This window comes from Tamandua tetradactyla, chromosome 5 (assembly GCF_023851605.1).
Source record: "Tamandua tetradactyla isolate mTamTet1 chromosome 5, mTamTet1.pri, whole genome shotgun sequence".
In the NCBI taxonomy this organism is placed as follows: Eukaryota; Metazoa; Chordata; class Mammalia; order Pilosa; family Myrmecophagidae; genus Tamandua; species Tamandua tetradactyla.
Genome location: NC_135331.1, coordinates 70,266,632 through 70,289,090, shown reverse-complemented (window position 1 = coordinate 70,289,090; position 22,459 = coordinate 70,266,632). Strand labels below are relative to the sequence as shown.

Here is a 22,459-nt window from a genome sequence, read left to right as displayed (position 1 = left end):
CTCAGGAGGGCTAAAGCAGTTGAAGAACTAAGCATCAGGTAGGTGTTCAGTCTTGGCTTGGGTGTCCCAATGTATAGTGTCAAAGTGCGATGAATGGGTTTAAAATGATATTCCTTATATCACATCTATTTGATACTCTTTATAAAAGCCTCAATTTTCTAATCTTTGCAGGGGAGATCAAGAAAATACAGTTTTAAGGTAACTTGCCTTATTCAATGCCTTACTTTTGATATATTGTGTTCAAAATGAAAATGAAATCTGAAATTTATGGGCTGGCCAGGAGCTGATAACTTCAATTTAATACACTTTAAGAGCGTTAGAATAGGTTCTCATTTTTTTTTTAAACCTGGGCCTTTTAAGTCCACCAATATTCAACAAAGTTTTAGGTATTTTCCTTTCATCTTTCTGCTCTTCAACCTCTGCCCCCTCTTATTTCTCGGCGTCATCAGACACCTCGGAGTGGGGATCCCCTGTGTTAAACTCCTCTTCCACTTCCCCCTCCTCCTCCCCCTTCTTCCTCCTCCACATCCTCCCCCTCCCCCTCCTCTGTGTCCTCCTCCCTTCTCTCCCCCCTCCTCCCCCTCCTCTCCCCCCTCCTCCCGGTCCTGAGCCTCTGAAGTCCACGCACATCCCTCCCTCCATTGCGCCTATGAGCTCACGGATCTAGGCGAGTAAGGGCTTAATAGATGTTATTATAATTTTCTTCCAGAGCCTGAAATTCCTTATCAAATTTGACTTCGGTCTTATCGCATCGCTTCTGCAGCTTTTTGAGGGCAAGGACTCGGCATCTCACCGAGCTAGGCAGGCTGTCGATAAAGTCATTTGGTGGTTCGGTGCCTTCTCTGCGGGCCCTGTGGCTCCTCTGCCATCCGGTCAGCCGCGCTTTTGGGGTCTCCGCCCTGCTCACGGCTTTGCGCCATCGCCACCTCCTCGCGGCCGCCCGGCTTGGCCACGCAGGTCCTTCGCTTGCAGAACCCGCCCTATGAGAAGAGACGCGGCAGAGGCCTAGGGAGGCGCCCACCGAGGCCGTGCGCGGGAGCTAGACCCGAAGGACGCGGCGGGGAGGGGCCACGCGGGCTGAGGACGCAGGTGGGGGAGGCGCGGCGCGGCCCGGCAGCCGGCGGGTGCTGCGAGCAGCTGCACGAGGCCCGGAAGGAGACGCCTCCCCCTTCCCCGGCTGATTTCGGGTGAGTCTCACGCCCCCACCCCCTAGCCCCCCCATCCCCCGCCCCATCCACTGATCTTTGCGCCCGGGCTGCGCGTCAGCCTGGGAGCTTGGATTTCGGGATGATTCAGATCGGGTTTCTTCCCTCAGAGAGTGCACGGGGGAGTGGCCACAAGCAGTACCTCACCCGGAGGTAGGAGAGGTGCTAGGGCCGAGGTGCTTTCAAGACTGGTGTGAACACAAACAGTGTAAAGAGATCAGTTCTGTGCAGAGAAAGGAGTGGTCTGCGGCCGCCCAGAAGAGATGTCTTGAAAAAGTTCAGGGCAGGGTGTCTTCAAGCCTGAAGGAGGTCATCCAAATGTTCTACCGCAGCTTGTCAACGCAAGCCCTGCCCTTGCCGGCGGCGCCTCCAATGTTTCTCACCCATTAACCATGGCAGAGGAAATCTGTAATAAAATCAGAGGCTCGGTGAAAACTGTTTCCAACTTTGAGTTGGCTAGTCCAGTGTTTCTCAAACTTCAACGTACTGTAGCATCACCTGGTGAGATTCCTGGGCTCCTCTAGAGACTCTAATTCAGTAGGTAGAGGAGTTAGGGTACAAGAATTTGCATTTCAGGTGTCACTAGTCTATGGACCACCCTTTTATTCGCAATGAACTGAACAGTTTGTTTGGAGAGATGGTGATGATAGAGATAAGAGATAAAAGAACTAGTTCGCAACCTCTTAAAACAGATGAACTTTAAAGGTTGATAACTTACCAAACTATTGGTGAACCACACACCTTTTGTCCCCTGGGTCGGGGGGCTATCTCTTAAGGTAATCAGCATCTGCCTCTCTAGGTATTGCCCTGGAGTAAAAAGTTCTTAAACATTATCCCCTCAAACGAGATTCAAAATCATTAAATTATTTGATATGTTAAAATACCGTGCCAGTTCTTCTCCCTGGTCCACAGAGCAGTAGGACATCTCTACTTTCCAAGCAGGACTTGCTTTTCTGTACCTTTGTGTGGCCATCTCCCCATTTTCTAGCAAATTGTTCTTTGTTCTTAAAGACCTAGTTGGAAGGTGTTCTGTCCTTAGCTCCTCCACCTGGAAACTGTTATTTCTTTTTTTATGTATTTGCCTGTTATTTTTAAGGAAGGCTGGGAGACAGGCTGACCACAGGCGAAGGTCAGGCACCAGTATAGTGGAGGTCTGAAGTCGGGCTTCAGTCCCCCTGGAAGAGCAATTAGAGCGTCTTTATACCTGAGGGTCATGCAGGGCTGTAACTGCTGGAGGGCAGTTGCAGGGTAGGTGTAGGATCAGTTACAGAACTGCTTTGTGAGAATATCCATTAAGGGCTGGCCATTATGGAACTGCTATGGGAATATCCATAAAAAGCTAGCCATTGTGGAACTACTGTGTAGAGATATCAGTTAGGGGCTAGTCACATCATGGGGGAAGGGGTCTTGCCTAACATTATCTATAATACTTATCATATTATTGGATTTCAGCCTATACAACTTCTTAAACATGGAGTCCATCTTTGTATTTCCTCTTGTCTCTGCACCAGTCACTGTATCCAGTACGCAGTAAACACGTGTTGTTGAACGAGTGGATGAAAGATAGGTATAAACCCTTTTCGTTGCAATGGAATATCTAGCCTAAATATCTGCCTGAGAAGGACAATTTGGCTATCCCATTTGTTGTACAGATATTTTGATTGGAAGTTTATATATTAGACATTGAACAAGTTAAATTGTTCATTGTCGTTCTGGATGTAGACTAAACACATATGAAGAATGAATCTTGAATCCATTTGTTTTAGCTTCCTAGCCTGCTCAAGGAAGTAGTGGACCTGGTTAGTCAATGGAAGTTTATTAGCTCAAGGTTTTGAGCTAAAAGAAAATCCAAATCAAGGTGTCATCAGGGTGGTGTTTTCTCCCTGAAGCCTGTGGCATTCTAGGACTGGTTAGTAGCTGGACAGATCTGTCCATCCAGAGAATATATGCCAGTAAGCTAGAGTTTGGGGCACATTTCATGACCCACTTCCGTTCCCCACCCAGATTTTAAACCTTTTACTTAAAGTGCAGCAAAACCTGTGTGAAGAGAGAGGCTTCAGCTCTCAATGATGATTTAGTTAGTGATTGTCTTCTGAGCTCTGCGGAATAACATTCAGGGTGTTGGAGCGTAGTAAATTGGGTTTTGGTTAATTTGGTTAATAGTAAATTTGATCCTGGTTCTGTCACTTGGAGCTTTATGATCCTGGATGAAGAATTTGACTTCTCTAAGTCTCAAGAGAGTGTAAATGGAGGGTAATACCCGCTCTTCCTATTCATAGGCCATTGAGAGATTCAAGCAAGTGAAAGTTCAAGGGCTCATACAATAGAGCGTGGTACTAAAGAAATGCATTATAATATGTATTTTATTATAACTATCTGAATAATTACAAGAGGGTGTATAATTTATTATAATCATCTGAATCTGGCTTTCAGACATCTGTAGGTATCTGTAAAAATTATTTACCTTCTGTATTTTGGGATTACATACCAGGTAAGAAACCATTTTCTCAAAGGTCATGTCCAATTTGCTGCTTCCAGTAAGTTGCATAGCGTGGGAGAAGATCACAGGTCTGGAATGTCCAGTGTAACAGACCGGTGAAGTGAAGGCAGAGTGCGCGTGGGCAAGCTCTGAATCACCATAAAGCAGAAGGGAATTTAGGTGGTTTTGTTCAGAAGTTTTTGATGTTTAGAAGTTTTGACGTTTTGTGCTGCCTTTGGTCAGCTGCTATTTGGAACTCTTGAATGAGAACAAATGCCTTTTGTCCTGGCAATCAAGAGACGCTCCAGCAGCTCCGGTAGCCTCATGTAGGACATTTGTTTCTGATCAGCTGTACATGATACCCTGGAAAAAATTTGCCAGGACCCAGATTTTGCCCAGAGAAGCTCACACTCTAATTGATAATACAGGTGACCGAGAGAGGTAAAGAAGAATTCAAATTGGTATTTTGAAAGCTCACTGCATCTGTTGCCTCTGCATGCATAGAAAGCAAAGGATAGTGAGACCGGGCAGGGCAGAGAAACAGGTGCTACCAGGGAAGGCTTGAGAGAGAAATGTGCTGGTGAGGAGCTGGAGGGAGGGGGTTGATGGAGACACCTCGGTCCGGAGCTGCTCAGCCTTAGCTCCTGACCCCAGGTGAGTCATCTGTCCTTTCCAGGCCTCAGTTTCCCTTTATGTAAATATGAGAGGCTAAACGTTCATTCCAGATGTAAAAGTCCCTAATTTAATGATGTAGGTTTGAGAACAAATTTACTCATGAGCAACAGTAGAAGGTGACTGTTGAGGGCTTTGGAGCTGGAATGCTCATTCGCTACCTGTGTGACTTTGGGCAGATATCAATGTCAGCTCTTCCTCTCCTAGCCAGATGCCCATGGAATATAGGAGACTTCGGGGGCTACGCCAGTAGGCAATTGGAAACTACTTGTTTTTTTCCTATGGCAGTAAAAAAAAGAGTTTAGGAACTGGAAAGAGACAAGGTTACCCTCCCCCACATACCCCTGACCTCACCCCCCCGCCCCCATCCAGATTGAGTTGCAGTCCTAGAGGTGTGCTGGGAGTGAGAGGGTTAGGTTGCAAAACCATCAGCCTTTGGAGGTTGTCAATGGTGACTGCTTTAAGAATTTATTTGCATCTGCAGAGACAAGGGTCTGACCCTCATCCAGAAGTTGGAACCCCTAAACTATCCTATTCTTGGCTGATATAGTCTTGTTGTGCCTTGGGGCCAGGTGTTTTACATAAAGCTAGTATCATTTGCATTCATAATGATCTGTTACCTGCTAATTATCGAGCTTGTCCCTAGGGTTATGTAATCCTGTGTTGTCTACATACTATTTCGTACATTGCATGTTCAAAAATGATGGAAAGTCTCCACCTCTGGGTGTCTTTTACTGTGCTAATACGTCTTTAAGGACATCCTTAAGGACAATTATGGGGCTTTTGCACCTGTGCTTGCAACCAGTTGAATCCAGCTTCTCTGCTTGACCAGAGACACAGGGTGCAGTTAACCCCAAGTGCAGGGTGTTGGTCTGAGTATAGGTTATAATTTATGTACACCTCATTAGTTTTGAGTGCTGGGTTATTGGTTCCCTTTGTTCCATAGTTCTAGCCGGCGACCACCTTCTCCATGAAACTGTAACGGTTCTTTGTAACCCTAGTAACTCCACTGCCATCCATCACAACCACTCAGTTCAACAAGAGAACAAACTGAAGGTTTAGAGTGAAGGGTTAGAGTGTTGGATCCTGCGGAGAGCTCTTTCCTTTCTCTGCACCTACCCTGTTATCAGGTGGTGGGAAGTTTCTCCTCAGGTTTGCTTTGCAGTTTGTAATGAAATCCTTGGATACTGAACTGAACAGATTTGAAATTGTGGAGGACCAATCTGCTCAGAGAACTGGCCTATCACCCAGTTTGGCTTAATATTTCTCTCCAGTGCTTTGGAGGGAGGGCACTTGTGCCCTGCATAGAACTCATCTGGCCTGTATATATGCTCAGAGTGTGGGACAAAGGTTTGCTCTACAAAAATAATGCTAAGTAAAAGAAATGAGGGAAGAAGGACACGTATAGGAAGGTCCCTCATCAGAGAGGATCTCCCAAGAGCTTGAAGTCTGAGCAAGGAGTCCGAAGTTCCTGCCAATTCAGGGCTCTGAGGTGGGGGTGACGGGGGTGGGGGAAGGCAGTGCATAATGTGGATATCCACCTCATGCACGTTCCCTTTCTCTGTAAAACTGAGACCCGGAGAATGATGAAGCCTGCCCAAGTCAAGCAGCTAGTAAGTGGCAGAGCAGAACTTGGACCCCGGTCTCTGTCCAAGATCTGTGTTCTTTCTTCTCCACCATATTCCCTTAACCTTTTCTGCCTGTGTTCAAAGGATCACAGAGCAGGATAATGAAAAATGATTCTTTACATTCTTTTTTTTTTCCCCTGAGAAAGTCGTATAGATGGGATTTATATCACTTAAAGGACTGTACTACCTAATGTCCTTGTTTATTTCTCAGTGTGGGAACATGCATCTAGGGATTCTGCCTGTTTCCAAGCTAACATGAGATTCAATTTGTTAGTTACTGGAGATAAGCTAAGGTGATGAAACATCATTGTAAAGAATGTGTTCACTGTGAAATAGACAGCTTGCATCTCTCTCATAATCTAGCCCACAAAGGAAGGGCTCTGTCTAGCTTAATATACTGATGTGATGATCAAATGAAACACAGGATGATAGACTGAAATGCTATGAAGAGTGGACATAAGCAAATAAAAAGGTAACATTTATTGAACACTTACAGGCTACATTCTATGCCAGTTATCCTCATGAAAGCACTCTAAAGTAGGTAGTATGATCACCCTGGTCTTAAGGTGAAGAAGCTGAGGAAGAGAGAGGTTTGGTGACTTGCTAGGAGTCATCCAGCTAGTGTCAGAGCTAGCATTGGATGGATCTTGGCGGACTGACTTCATAGTCCACACCCTGAAACACACTCTATGTTCTGAGATGAAGAGGAAAAGAGGAGGCTAAAGTAGAGGTAGTGGACAGTTCTCTGGAGGAAGAAAAAACCCTGAGTTTTAGCATTTGCTGATTTCCACAATGTACATAATCCCGATAAGGAAGCTTGCAAAATTCCTGTAAATTTAACGATCAGTTTTGCAACGTAGCAAAATACTGGAGCTGGTTCCAGCATGCCACAGAAGGGTATTGCCAAAGAAAATACCAGATACAATAAAAAACCAAAGTTATGCGTGAATACCCTTGACTCTCGAGGGCTCGAGTGTACATAGGATGGGGTGATGAGAAATGAGGCTGGAAATAGAGTGGGTCCAGACTGAAGTGCCAAGTTCAAAGTAGTTTTTGTTGTTGTTATTTTTTCTCCCATATAGGAAAGAGGGAAATAAAACAGATATTTTTAAATAGCCAGGTAATGTGGTCAACTTTTAGAGTAGGAACTTTGACAGCATTATGCAGCAAGTCATAGAGAAACAGAGGTTGTCCAGGATTCAGGATTTCCAAGATTTGTGCAGGAAATAATGAAACTCTAACCAAGGTGGAGATGGGGGTGGAGGATGGGGTCAGGGTTAGAGCTAGATTCTGAAAACACTGGCAGGGAAATTGATATGAATTAATGATTGATTGGATGATACCCTGTAAGAGAAGTAAGGACCTAAGTTTCTAGCTTGGAAACAAGACTTTTATTCTATTAAAAGTTCGATTCTCATTCTGTTCGTTGGGAATTGAATGCAGGGAGTTGCTGTGTTGGTGGTGGAGAAAGGAGAATAGAACATGTTAAGTTTGAGGAACTTGTAAGCTAGATCCAGAAGGTGATTGGTGATACGGATCTGGAGCTTGAGAAAGCAAGCCAGGAACTGGAGATGGAGATGTGGAAGTCACCAGCATATGGATACAAGTTGAAGTCATTCAATGCAAATTAATCAGCTGCTAGTGAGCATTCCTCTTGGTCATATTGTGCCAAGGTGGTACATGGGCTTGCTCAGGGAAAGCAGGAATCGTGAAAAGTGAATAAAATTTAAAAATGGAACCTTGAGGAACACCATCATAAGGAACCAATCAACAAAAGACCAAAAAAAAAAAAAATACAAAGAAGAAAGAGAAGAGATTGTTAGTGTGATAAAAATAAAGAGCCTGGAGAAGCGAAGGGAGAAGAGTTTTAAGAAAGAGCCAGTTGGTGTTAAATGCCTGCAAAGAAGCCAAGTAGGTCATTGGTGTTGGCAGTAGGGCCATTGGTAAACCTCGTAAGGACACTTTCTTCTAAGATGAACTGGAAGCCAGATTGTAACAGGTCCCAAAGTGAATGAGAGTTGAGGAAATAGAGATAGTAAATGTAGACAGGTTACTTTCACATTCATGGAGATGAGGAAGGCCACAGGATAATAGTGTGAGGGAAAGAGCAAAGAAACATATTTTTTTACAAGATGGATGAGATTTAGGCTTGCTTTTAAGGGAAAAAGCCTATGAAGAGAGGCTGTGGTTATAGAGGAGAAGAGAAATAGCAAAAGAATTGAGATTCCTGAAGAGGACGAAGGAGATAGAATCTAGAAAACAGATGGAAAGATTGATCTTAGCAAGTGAGTTTGTATGAGATAAGGAGGAACGTTGAGAGATCTTATCTATAAATAGAATTTGATTTATGTTCAGGCCAGTTCTGTCTTTATCCTAAAGAAGATAGTCTTTTTTCAGAGACTCCCAAATTTACTTTCTCTGAAAGAACATGTCTGTGTCACACCATCCTGCCTTCCACATATATGAGTAAGAAGGCCACTCACATTTGCTTCCAGGTCTCTTTTGCTAGAGGATGGCCATTCCCAGTAGTATCTTAGCTAACCCTTTCAGCAGTCTCTGAAATGAGTCTATCAATCTAATTTTTCTTTCCAGATCACCTAATTTTTTTTGTGGTTTTAATGTTAATCTTTGATGCATATAACACACTTTCCCTTCCTGCAGTTTCAATAAGATGTGTATTTACTGCAAAGAGAACTGAAAATTTCACTTAGAGTTTTTGGGGAACTTCATAATATCCTGGATTCACCAGAAGATGTACTGGGATTCAAAGTTACTGACAGCCAAAATAAAGTCAAGTTGTTCTAAACATTTAATTGGTGTATTTTAATAAATTAAGCAAACATTTCCAAAACACTGTATTTAGTTTTAATCCACTTACTAGACATAAATATTTTAAAGTTTGCTCTGTGGGGTATAACGTGAAGTAGCACTTTTCTTTTATAATATTAATTGTCAGTTAATGATTATAATAATAAACAGTTACAGCGTGCTTAGTATATGCTAAGCAATGTCCTAAGCAGTTTCCATGTGTTAACTCATTTAATCTTCAAACTCTTGTGAATCTTGATCTATCTTTTACCCTTCTTTTTACTCTTCTAACATGTAGCAAGCAGAGTGCTTTACATTAGTAGGTGCTAGACTGATATTGGCTAAATTACAGTTATGTGACCTTTAATAGTTACTTGGTACAAACATTGAGATTCTTTATAAAACAAAAGTTCTCCACTAAGTGTATCTCAGGTGATCTATATCATGGACTCAAATGCAAGTTAGATAAATTGAGTGCCATAAGAAAAAAAAATCTTCATTTAAAAGTACACTCAATCTTTATAATGTTTAAAAAATATGTCCACAAATCTCCATGCAGATAAATGTTCCATGATAATTTTTTTTTGCAAGAGTAGAGCAGAATACGGAGAGGGAAATTAAAAAGTTATTTGGCAGGATGAGGGGACTGTTACTGGAAAAGTTGGAGAACCACTCATGTAGAATCCAGCCCTTTGAACATGAGAAAGGAAGCAGGTAATGAGTTAGAATAGATGCTCTAATGTAGTTGGTTCACATTGGCATTTGACCACATGCTAGGTTATTTATGGGTGTCATATCAGTGTACTACTATTTTTCTCCCAACCTCCCCCTCCCCCTCCCACTTTGATATGTACATACAACTGAAGTATTTTAGAGATAGTTACTTTACATCTTTTTAACCTATAGCAATTTCAGAACTTGGTAATGAATGTGGTATTAATAATAAATGTGTAGAATGGGAAAAAAAAAAAAAAGGTAGGCTCAGTTTCCCAAGAAACATTGGAATCTCTGTCTCTGAGCCCACATTTCTTTGTGCAATGATATTTTTGAATCAGAGGTGTAATAATAATGTTGATAGCCAACTTATAAAGGGCTGAGTTGCTCTAAGTGCTTTACTGTTTTAACCTTCACAATATTTTTTTAAAAAGCAATTTTGTTGAGATATATTCTCATACCACGTGTGATGGTTTGAAAGAAAAGCCATGTTTTAATCTAAATCCCATTGCATAAAGGCAGAATAATCCCTATTCAATACTGTATGTTTGAAACTGTAATCAGCTCATCTCCCTCGAGATGTGATTTAATCAAGAGTGGTTGGTTGTTAAGCTGGATTAGGTGACGAAATGTCTCCACCCATTTGGGCAAATCTTGCTAAGTTTCTGGAGTCCTATAAAAGAGGAAACATTTCGGAGAATGAAGGAGATTCAGAGAGTGCAAAGCAGAACTACATAGCCACGAGAAGCAGAGTCCACCAGCCAGCAACCTTTGGAGATGAAGAAGGAACATGCCTCCCAGGGAGTGTCATGAAACAGGAAGCCAGGAGAAGCAGCTAGCAGATGATGCCATGTTTGCCATGTGCCCTTCCAGATGAGAGAGGAACCCTGACTGTGTTCACCATGTGCCTGTTCACCATGTGCCTTCTCACTTGAGAGAGAGAAACCCTGAACTTCATCAGCCTTCTTGAACCAAGATATCTTTCACTGGATGGTTGCCTTTGATTGGACATTTCTATAGGCTTGTTGTAATTGGGACATTTTCTTGGCCTTAGAACTGTAAACTAGCAACTTATTAAATTCCCCTTTTTAAAAAGCCATTCTGTTTCTGGTATATTGCTTTCTGGCAGCTAGCAAACCAGGACACCACACAGTCCATGCAAAGTGTACAAATCAGTGGCTTTTACTATAATCAGAGTTGTGCATTCATCACCACAATCAATTTTAGAACATTTTCATTACTTAAAAAAGAAACCCGTGACACTTAATGGGTGATCTATATTATGGACTCAAATCCCTCTCAATCCCTCTATCCTTCCCAAGCCCTATATAACCGCTAATTTAATTCTGTCTCTATAGATGTATTTATATTTATATTTTATATAAATGGAAAATGGAATAATAGTATGTAGTACTTTGTGTCTGGTTTCTTTCACATAGCATACCTGTTTTTAAAAATTACTGTTGTTTTTTAATTGGAAAAGTTGTAGGTTTATAGAAAAGTCATGTAAAAAATACAGCATTCTCATATATGGCCCTGTAGTTGACACTTTGCTTAGTGTGGTACTTTTGTTACGTTTGATGAAGGGATATTAAAATATTACTGTTAACTATAGTCCATAGTTTACGTTAGGTGTGTTTTTTACCATTTACCACCCTATTATTTTTTTTTAAGTTTAAAATGATTTTTAATTTTATTTATCATTGCTATTAAGTATACAAACACATGAAGCATTATTTAATCTATACAAGACCTATACTCTCCAGGACTCCATGATTTTGAAAATGATGGAGCATTTCAAGACCTTTTCTTTTGAAACTACAACCACAATTAGTCAAGGAAATCAATCTTACTACCTGAGGGTTGGATTAGTCAGGGTTCTCTGGGAAAACAGAACCAACTGTAGATATCTGTAAATATTATGGGACTTTTATAAGAATTGTCTCACACAACTGTACTACCCTATTATTAACACCTGGTAATGGTATTGTAAATTTGTTATAATTCCTGAAAGAACTGTCTTGTATTTGTACTATTAACCCCAGTCCATCATTCACAACAAGGTTCACTATGTTATACAGTCTCACGTTTTATCTTCTAACTTTCCTTCTAGTAATGTACATGACCCAAAAACTTCTCCTTTCAACCACATTCACAAACATAATTCAGCACTGTTAATTGCACTCAAAATAATGTGCTACCATCACCACCATCTGTTTCCATACACTTGCAATCAACCTAAATAGTTATTTTTCACAGATTAAGCATCACCTGCGCATTCTCTACCTCTATTATAGCCCTTGGTAAACTGTGTTCTAGATTCCAGTGTACTTATTATAATTAGTTCATATCAGTGAGACCATGCAATATTTGTCCTTTTGCGTCTAGCTTATTTCACTCTCCATAATGTCCTCAAGGTTCATCCATGCTGTTGCATGCGTCAGGACTTCATTCCTTCTTAATAATATTATATTATGTCATTGTATATCATATAATATATATAATATTTTACTACATTATATATAATAGTATTATATATAATATATGATGGAATATATAATATAATAATATTCCATCATATACATATACCACATTTTGTTTATCCATTCATTGTTTTATCCATTCATTGGTTGATGGACACTTGGGTTGCTTCTGTCTTTTGGCAATGAACGATATTACTATGAACATCAAGTCCCTGCTTTCAGTTCTTCTTGGTATACACCTAGCAGTGAGATTGCCATATAGTATGGCAGTTCTGTACTGAGCTTTCTGAGGAACTGCCACACTGTCTTCCACAGCAGCTACACCATTTTACATTCCCACTAGCAGTGAATGAGTGCTTCTGTTTCTCCACATCCTCTCCAACACTTGTGGATTTCTGTTTTTTTACAGTAGCCATTCTAGTAGGTGTGAAATGACATCTCATTGTGGTTTTGATTTGCATTTCACTAATAGCTAGTGCTGTTGACCATCTTTTCATGTACCTTTTAGCCATCTGTATTTCCTCTTTGGAAAAATTTCTGCTCAAGGCTTTTGCCCATAAATTGAACTGTTGGTCTTTTTATTGCAAGTTGCAGGATTTCTTTATATATTCTGGATGTTAAACCTTTATCAGAGATGTGGCTTACAAATACTTTCTCCCACTGAGTATATTGCCTTTCATTTTCTTGGCAGTCCTTTGACACCCTAAGGTGTTTAGTTTTGAGGAGGCCCCATTTATCTATTTATTTCTTTCATTGTTTGTGCTTTAGAAGTAAAGTCTAAAGAACCATTGCCTACCAGAAGATCTTAAAGATGCTTCTGTACATTTTCTTCTAGGAGTTTTATAATCCTGGCTCTTATAGTTAGGTTTTTGATCCATGTTGAATTAATTTTTGTATAAGGTGTAAGATAGAGGTCTTCTTTTATTCTTTTTCATATGGGCATTTCAGTTCTCCAAGCACCATTTGTTGAAGAAATTACTCTGTGCTAGTTCAGTGGATTTGGCAGCCTTATCAACTACCAATTGGCCATAGATATGAGGATCTATTTCTGCACTCCCAATTTGACTCTTATTGGTAAATATATCTATCTTATGCCAGTATCATGCTGTTAGGACCTCTGTAGCTTTGTAATGTGCTTTAAGGTCAGGAAGTGTGAGTCTTCCAACTTTATTCATTTTCAGGATGTTTTTGGCTGTTTGAGGTCCCTTACTCTTCCAAATAAATTTGATAATTGGCTTTTTCATTTTTCCAGAGTAGGCTGTTGGAATTTTATTGGGATTTTGTTGAATCTATAAATCAATTTGGGTAGAGTTAACATCTTAACAATATTTAGTTTTCCAATCCCTGAATGTGCAATGTGCATCCATTTATTTAGACCTTTGTTGATTTGTTTTAGCAGTATTCTGTAGTTTGCTATGTACAAGTCCTTTATATCCTTGGTTAAATTTATTTCTACATAATTGATTCTTTTTGTTGCTATTATAAATGAATTTTTTTCTTGATTTCCTCCTTATATTACTAATTATCCGTGTATAAAAACACTACTGATTTTTGTGTGTGGATCTTTTGTTCCACCACCTTGCTGAACTTATTTATTACCTCTGTAGGTTGGTTGTAGATTTAATGGGACTTTCTCTATATAGGGTTATCTTATTTGAAAAAATAGTGAAAGTTTTACTTCTTCCTTTTCAGGTTGGATGCCTCTTATTTCTTTTTCTTGGCCAGCTGCTCTGGCTAGAACTTCCAGTTCAATGTTAAATAATAATGGTGACAGTGGGCATCCTTCTCATGTTCCAGAGCTCAGAGGGAAAGCTCTCAGTCTTTCAGCAGCTGTGGATTTTTCAGATATGTTCATCATCATGTAGAGGAAGTTTCCTTCCATTCTTAACTTTCTAAGTGTTTTTGTCAAAGAAAGGATGCTGGATTTTGTCAAATGTCTTTTCTGTGTCAATTGAGATGATCATGTGGCTTTTTCCCTTTAATTTGTTAATTTGGCATATTACATTAATTGATTTTCCTGCAGTGAGACACTTGTATTCCTGAGATAAATCCACTTGCTCATGGTATATAACTCTATTAATATGCCTTTAGATTTGATTTGCAAGTGTCATGTTGAGGACTTTTGGATCTATATTCATAAGAGAAATTGCTCTGTAATTTTCTTTTCTAGTAGTGTCTTTATCTGACTTTGGTGTTAGAGTTATGTTGGCCTGATAGAATGAGTTAGGTAGTGTTCCTTCTGTTCAATATCTTGGAAGATTTTCAGCAGGACTGATATTAATTCTTGGAATGATTGGTAAAATTCACCTGTGAAGCTGTTTGGTTCCGGGCTTTTCTTTGATGGGAGGTTTTTGATGATTGATTCACTCTCTTTATTTGTAATTGGTCTGTTGAGGTCTTCTATTTCTTCTACAGTCAGTGTAGGTTGTTTGTGTGCTTCTAGGAATTCATTCATTTAGGTTGTCTAATTTGTTGACATACAGTTGTTCATAGTATCTTCTTATAATCGTTTTTATTTCTGTGGAGTCCCACAGTTTTCAAAGGTACTTTCCCAATTCTGTGTCCCTCTCTCATTTTTTATTTTATTTATTTGCATCTTCTCCCTTTTTTTTATCTTTGTCAATGTAGCTAGGGGTTTGCCAGTTTTATTGATCTTCTCAATAATCAGGTTTTCGTTTTGTTTATTCTGTTTATTTTATTCTCAAATTTATTTATTTATGGTCTAGTTCTAGACCTGTTGTGGAGATTGCTCCATCCCAGGGTTCTTTTTTTCGTTGACTGCCAGATATCCATCTACACATTACTTACTTCATCTCAAACACATTCTCCTCTCTTCTCTCACCACTTAGCCTGGGGAATCATTTTCTGGTCTGGAAGACTTCTTATTTATCACGTAATTGTCTAAATAATTGTCTGTTCTTTTGTTCCCCAAGAGATTAGGCTTTTGAAAATCAAAAGCAGAAACACTGCCCTGTTTCTTTGTTGTTGGTTCTCATTTCCCTTCTCCCAAGTAACAACCAAAGAAAGTGTTAGCTAGTAATAATATTTTCTGGGTAGTAGGGCGGAAAGAGAGTAGTGAAAAGAGATAAGGGAAATGGCAAATACTGGAGAAAAAAGTTGGATGTTATTCACAATTTTTTTCACACCATGTCAGATAGAATATGAATGTTATTCCACATGGGATAAGTCTCAGAGCAGCTTCCTGGGTTCAAGCTGACCTAAATCAACATCTGTAGGGTGATTGTATATATGTTCTGTGGCTTTTCATGGAGATGATTGTATATATGTCCTGTGGCTTTTCATGGTTTCAGGAAATCAGCTTCTGAACTGCTTTGAGCAGATATCTACTTGTACTTGAACCATGAAAATCACTTACTGGTGCTTCCTGAACTGAAGTCAACACACGTTCTAACCTTGTGGTTTTAGTGGTTTCTGGGTGATACTGGCATCTCCCAAATTGTAACAGTGAAACAACCAAGGAAATAATCTGTATATTGCATAACTTGTTCTCCTGCTAACAGTTGTATCTAATTGGATGCACCAGTCATGATAGGAGAAGATAGATTAAAAAGCCTAGGCATTTATGTCCAAGGAATCTGAGCAATAATTAATAGCTCTAAGTGACCTTGGGCAAATTACTTAATCTCTAACCTTCTCTTTTCTCCTCTCTGAATAAAGAATAATAATACCTACCACATAGAATTGTAGCCAGAATTCAACAACCTACCCATTATTACTAATAATGATAATAAACCTCATTAATAGCAGAGTACAATTTGATTCTCTCCATTTTCAAATTTTGAAATCATCTTGATATTGTCTGTAGGATAACTGTTTTTCTTTCATTTTTTTTTCAGCTTCATTCAGTGTTTTAACATAATTACATTACAATTAGGTAGTATTGTGCTGTCCATTTTTGAGTTTTTGTATCTAGTCCTGTTGCACAGTCTGTATCCCTTCAGCTCCAATTACCCATTATCTTACCCTGTTTCTAACTCCTGATGGTCTCTGTTACCAATGACATATTCCAAGTTTATTCTCTAATGTCGGTTCACATCAGTGGGACCATATAGTATTTGTTCTTTAGTTTTTGGCTAGTCTCACTCAGCATAATGTTCTCTAGGTCTCTTTAATTTTTAATCAGTACATTTCCGAGTAGTAGCATCATGTTTTAGAGGCTCTTTCTGAGTTATCTTCCCAATTATCCACCTACCCTATCTAACTCCTGTCTACTTTTCTTTCTCTGCTTTCCCAATCAGTATTTCTGTTCCCTCACCTCAACCCCCTGTTACCACTATCAACAATGCAGAGCGGTTGCTTAGGAGTTCTGATAATACAAGTGAACATAAACTATCACAGCGGAGGTGTTTCTGAAAATGTGTGAGTAAATTGAATCACATTTGAATGCACAAAGAAAAATGATCGCATAAAGGAAGACTGAGATGGATTCTGTTGTAAAATGAACAATCTAATCTGTCTTGTGAACAAATCTTCTTACAACTTTTCCATAGTTGGAGAACTCATATATAACTAGTTTTAATTATTTAATAATATCTTCATTTGACTAAGGAAAATGTATTCCAGAAAGTAACAGCTAAATCTACCTTTCTTTGTGAATATTTTATTTCTTGGCTATTGAGATTGACCTGTGAGAAGTGGAATGGACCTTTCCTGGGTTCTCCATGAATTGATAATGTGTTGACAAGGGTTTATTGTGTCTGCTCCAGAAAATATGTCAAATGCAGTGATTCGTAGCTATACTCTGGAAGATCATGATGTTCTCAAGTTAGATTGATGTTTCACAACCAAATTAAAATGATTACTTTTATCTAGTTTGTTGAAGAACTTAAACCAATGGCTCAAATCCTTCCTCCCTTCTTCCCTCCTTCCCCCACCCCACACTTTCCCACATTTATTTATTTATTTATTTCATGTCAAGAACATCAACTATTGTTTAAACTTTTCCAGAAGATTGGGAAATTGATATCAGGGCACATATAGAAGTTGAATTATTTTATTAATATTCATTTGCTCTGCTGCTGCTTATACTTGCTAACAAATAAATATTATTAAAATAACAAATAGGTGTTTATAGTAAGATTACGTGCCTCTTGTTTTTTATCAACACTTGCTAATTGTTTTATAATGCAATGCTTCCAAACGCTTTTCATGGGGTAGGGCATATAGATAAGATAATGATATTTGTATGGAATACAGGGATGAATGGCTCAGTCTGACTGCCCGGGAAGGTGACACGGTCCACATTACCCACCTGGCACCTGCTGGGAAGCTGCATTGCTGTGTTTTGCAGACATTATGTAGTTCTCTGTTAGTAACATTATAATTTTATCTCCTAATGACATTAATCATTTCACTAAGTAGCAGTGTTTTCTATTTCATAGTCTACAAGGAACACCCTTACCCTCTAGCTCTTCCCCTTCCTGAGGTTGGAGTCAACAGGAGATACAGTATTTGAGTTCATGGACCTGTGCCAGGAAAGTTTCCAAACACTCATTGACTTTTCTTGGCCTCTCCAGTTTAATCACTGGCTTGCAGACTGCTTTCAGTTCTCTGGTTTTGAAATATTACCTTAAAGCCATCTAAGGAAGCCTGTTTTATAAGAGTACTCAATAGGAAGAGCTTGTAGAAGAAATGGAAAATGATAAATAAACTCCACAGGGTCTTTGCTGGGTGGGTGACTTGGGTCTCCTCTCTAAGCTCCTTCTTCAACCAAGTAATGTCCTGTGAACCTTTTTGTTTGTTTTTAAAATTGTCATTGTGGTAACATTTGCAATATAACATTTCCCATTGTAACCACTTTCAAGTATGCAATTCAGTGGTATTAATTGCATCCACAATGTTGTGCTACCATATTACCAGCAGCCTTTACCAAAACTTTTCTGTCACCCCAAAACAGTAGTTCTGTAGCTATTAAGCATTACCTCCCTATTCCCCACCCATACCTGTGAACCTTTAAAGCTGAGCTCCCTTCCCCCAGGATTCAGAAAGAAAGAGGTGTCAGGCTGTACATTCTTGGTGCATTTCTGATAAGCTCCTGGCCATGTCTGACTAATTGGCCTCTGAATGCCAGGGCCTGAAGGTCTCCACTGATTGCTCCTTCCCCCTTGCACACTCAGTGGTTCTCCTACTCTCAAAATGAGACAAACTTAAATATATAAGATTAAAAGCACTTTTAAACTACTTAAAGTAAATGTAAAACTTTTTTCTCCTGGAATTAACACATCCTAGGCGTGAGTCCTAGCCTTGCACTTAACCAGCTAAATGGGCAAGTTCAGTTGATCTCTGAGCCTTTTCCATAAATAGGGCTGATGATTCCTGTCCCATTTACCTCTCAGAGCTGATCTGAAGATCTAAGGAAATCTCATGTATGAAAATATTGTATAAGCTCTAAAAGTGAGAGACGGATACAATTTGTTGTATTAAAACATCCAGTGAGTCCTCAAATCCACTGTCAGTTGTTTGTAAGAATTCAGATACTAAGAGTTGGGGAGTGTGGCTCTGATAAGGAAATTGACATGCGTTCTTCCTCTTTATTCCCTCTCTCCTTCTGCAGAGTAACCTGATACATTACCTGGGGCTGAGCCATCATCTGCTTGCACTTAATTTCATCATCGTGTCTTTTGGCAAGAAGAGTGCATGGTCATCTATGAAGGTGAAGGTGACGGACACTGACTTTGATGGTGTGGAAGTCCGAGTATTTGAGGGTTCTCCAAGGCCAGAAGAGCCCCTGAAACGCAGTGTGGTCTATATCCATGGAGGAGGTTGGGCCTTAGCAAGTGCAAGTACGTCCTGATCACCTTCAGATTATTGGGGTTGTGGCTGGCCCTGGGAGAGATTTGTGACTGAGTGTGATTTTCTTACTGGTTAGGGAGAGGGGGACCATTTGTCTCTGTTTCCATAAACAGTCTTAGTTATCCCTGTTGACTCCCCAGAATTATTAATAGTGCCCCTTTTTCACTTTCAAAAGGGTCCTGGTTTGGAGGATACATTATATGATTATACTAGATAAAGAAGTTTGTTCATTCAGGCAGACTGTTTTGAAATATTTCCTGTGACCTATATCCTTGAACAGCTTGCTTTGGAAGCACCGATAGTAGCTTTCTGCACCAAAATAAATGAAAGTTTCAGTGGTCCAAAACATAGGGAATTTTGTGTAGTTCTTGCCAGCTTGTATTTTCAAGACATCTTTCTATGAAATAGAACATGGTAGCTCGTCGACATGTTAGCTGCTTCTGAAATCAAAGATTAATACGTAAAAGATATGTAGCCTTTAAAAGGAAGTGGTCTTGCGAAGTTCAGAAATGTCCTCTTCAGCATCTGATAACTTTCATGAGCAGAACAAATTCAAAATAGTGGGCAGCCAAGTGGAGCAGCCCAGGAGAAAGCCTATCAGGGAGGAAGTATGTCTCATTGAGCTACTTCCTCATCTCCAGCCTCAGAGGTTTTGGCATCTCCAACATTTAAAACACAGTGGCAGTTTGTTTTGTTTGCTTTAGCATCCCATGATTTTTTTTTTAATGCAACAAAATCATTTCAAATGTCAAAAGTATATTTTCTAGAAATCCCATTTCATCTTATTCTGTATTCATTATGAACAAGCATCATTTCTTCTTTTGTTCACTGATTTGTTCATGCTTTCAAGAGCTGTTTATTGAGTACATAGGTTTACCCAGAACTGTTGGGTTTCCTGGAATGTAGGGCTTTCCTTGCAAAACCCAATTACTCTGGACAAACTTGGTCATTCTATCATGCGCTAGGGATGGGGGCACAAAGTAAGTTAGAGTCTCTGCCCTAGAAAATATTGAATCTGTCCTGTTGGACACTTACCAGGTTGGATATTGCACCAGGAAGCAGGCAGTGTGGGTATAAGGAATGGCGTAGATTACACAAATCAACTTGGCCTTTTTCATACAATTTTGACTGATCACTCCTGCCAGAGGAAAAGTTAGGGGTAGTGGAAGTATGTAGGTGGTTTTATATTTATTAAACTTCCAGTTATATATAAGGAAGTATCTGACTTTCTGTTGGCACATTCCTGCTCTTAACTTATTGAAAGAACATTTGAGGGATTATATTTTTTCATATTAAATTTTCCCTGTCATTATAGACCATTGGGTCCTCTTTCTAAGAAATGCTGCAATTTTCTGAAATTCTAGTTGTGTTACGTATTGGTTTATACAGAATACCATAGTTTTTTAATTTGACTTTCTTGAATCACAGCATTTGAAGGTATTAAAAGAGCAAAATGTTATGGTTAAAGGTAGCAAACTACTTATTTGCTATGATTTTTTGGAAAGGCATACATGTGAAGAGTTATTAAATCAGATTTAATTTGTTGCATTTCATATAAACTGTTATTTGAAATAAATATTTAGTTAATTAAAAACACATTGGGCAGTTCAATGGTGCAATTCTCGCCTGCTGAGCTGGAGACCCGGGTTCGAGTCCTGAAGCTTGCCCATGCAAAAAAAAATATTAAAAGTAATTTGTTATAGATTCCTTGTTTTTTTTCCTAGTAATTGTGTTACATCAGAAACCAGATTTAATTTTTGCATTTGTACATGTAACTCTTAGGAAGACATTATTTCACATTTGCTTTTTATTATTTGTTTTTATTGTTTACTTAAATCCAAGTCTAAAAATAATCCCAAATTAGGAGAATTTAGGAATGGACAGGATTAAATGATTTGTTTTGTAATAATCTCTCCTTCGTTTCTTTTAGAAATCAGATATTATGATGAACTATGTACAACAATGGCTGAGGAATTGAATGCTGTCATTGTCTCCATTGAGTAAGTAATGAATACTGTCGTAGAAATTTTTTTCTTGATTAGAGAAATTGTAGGTTTATAGAAAAATCGTTCATAAAATACAGGATACCCATATACCACCCCACCACCTACACCTTGCATTAGTGTAGAACATTTGTTACGATTCAAAGCACATTTTTATAATTGTACTATTAAAGTCCATGGTTTAACTTAAGGTTCACCATTTGTGTAGGGTCGTTCCATGGATTTTTAAAAGTTTTTTTTATTATGTCACCATATATGCAATCTAACATTTCCCCCTGTTAATCACAAACAGAAATATATTTCAGTGCTGTTAGTCACATTCACAGTGCTGTGCCGCCATTACCACCATGCGTTACCAAAACCTTTCTATCACTTCAAATAGAATCCCTGTATTCAAAGCCTTAACTTCCCAGTTCCTATCCGGCCTCTGTCCCCTGTATTCTAGATTCTGAATCTATGAGTATGCTTATTCTCATTGGTTCATATCAGTGAGATCATGCAATATTTGTCCTTTTGTGTCTGGCTTGTCTCACTCAATTTGATGTCTTCAGGGTTCATCTATTTTGTTGCATGAATCAGGACTTCATTCCTTTTTTCAGCTGAATAATATTTCATTGTATGCATATACTTCATTTTATTTATCTATTCATTGGTTGATGGACACTTGAATTGTTCCCATCTTTTGGCAATTGTGAATAATGCCATTATGAACATCAGTGTGAAAATATCTGTTCAAGTCACTTCTTTCAATTCTTTTGAGTATATCCCTAGAAGTGGGTATATATTGGGTTGTATGGTAGTTTTATAGTTAGCTTTCTGAGGAACCACCAAACTCTCTTCCACGGTGGGAGTACCATTTTACATTGTCACCAGCAGTAAATGAGTGTTCCTGTTTCCCCACATCCTTTCCCACACACATTTCCCATTTTTTTACATAACAACCATTCTATGAAATGGCATCCAATTATGGTTTTGATTTGCATTTCCCTGGTGGTTATTGATGTTGAGCATCTTTACATGTGCTTTCTGGCCATTTGTATATCTTCTTTGGAGAGATGTGAGAGATGTCTGTTTAAGTCTTTTGCCCATGTTTTGATTGGGTTGTTTGTCTTTTCTTCATTAAGCTAAAGGATTTCTTTCTTTATTCTGGATATTAATCCTTTATTGTATATGTGGTTTACCAATATTTCCTCCCATTTTGTTTTCCTTTTGTGATAAAGACCTTTGAGGAACAAAAGTTTTTAATATTGATGAGGTCCCATTTATCTATTTTTTCTTTCATTGCTTGTACTTTGGGCATAAAGTCGAAGAAACCATTGCCTACCACAAGGTCCTGAAGGTGCCTCCTGTTTTCTTCTAGGAATTTGACAGTTCTAACTCTTATATTAAGATCTTTGATCCATTTTGAGTTGAGCTTTGTATACGGTGTGAGGTAGGGGTCCTCTTTTTTTTCTTTTACAAATGGAGACCCAGTTTTTTTTTATTTATTTATTAAACATAACAACATACAAACACAAACATTCTTGCCATATGATCATTCCATTCTTGATATATAATCAGTAATACACAATATCATCACATAGTTATATAGTCATCATCATGTTCATTTCTTAGAACATTTACATCAATTCAGAAAAAGAAAATGAAAACAGAA

At 39.0% G+C, this 22,459-nt stretch overlaps 1 protein-coding gene across 2 annotated transcripts in view; it reads left to right on the top strand.

Moving 5' to 3' along the window:
- NCEH1 (neutral cholesterol ester hydrolase 1) overlaps positions 1-22,459 on the top strand; it is an 85,835-nt gene that overhangs the window by 21,907 nt on the left and 41,469 nt on the right. For both annotated transcript variants that reach the window (XM_077161058.1, XM_077161059.1), the window contains exons 2-3: positions 18,564-18,792; positions 20,733-20,802. In XM_077161058.1, coding sequence (XP_077017173.1) covers positions 18,564-18,792; positions 20,733-20,802 — 299 coding nt within the window. The remainder of the gene's footprint in view (positions 1-18,563; positions 18,793-20,732; positions 20,803-22,459) is intronic.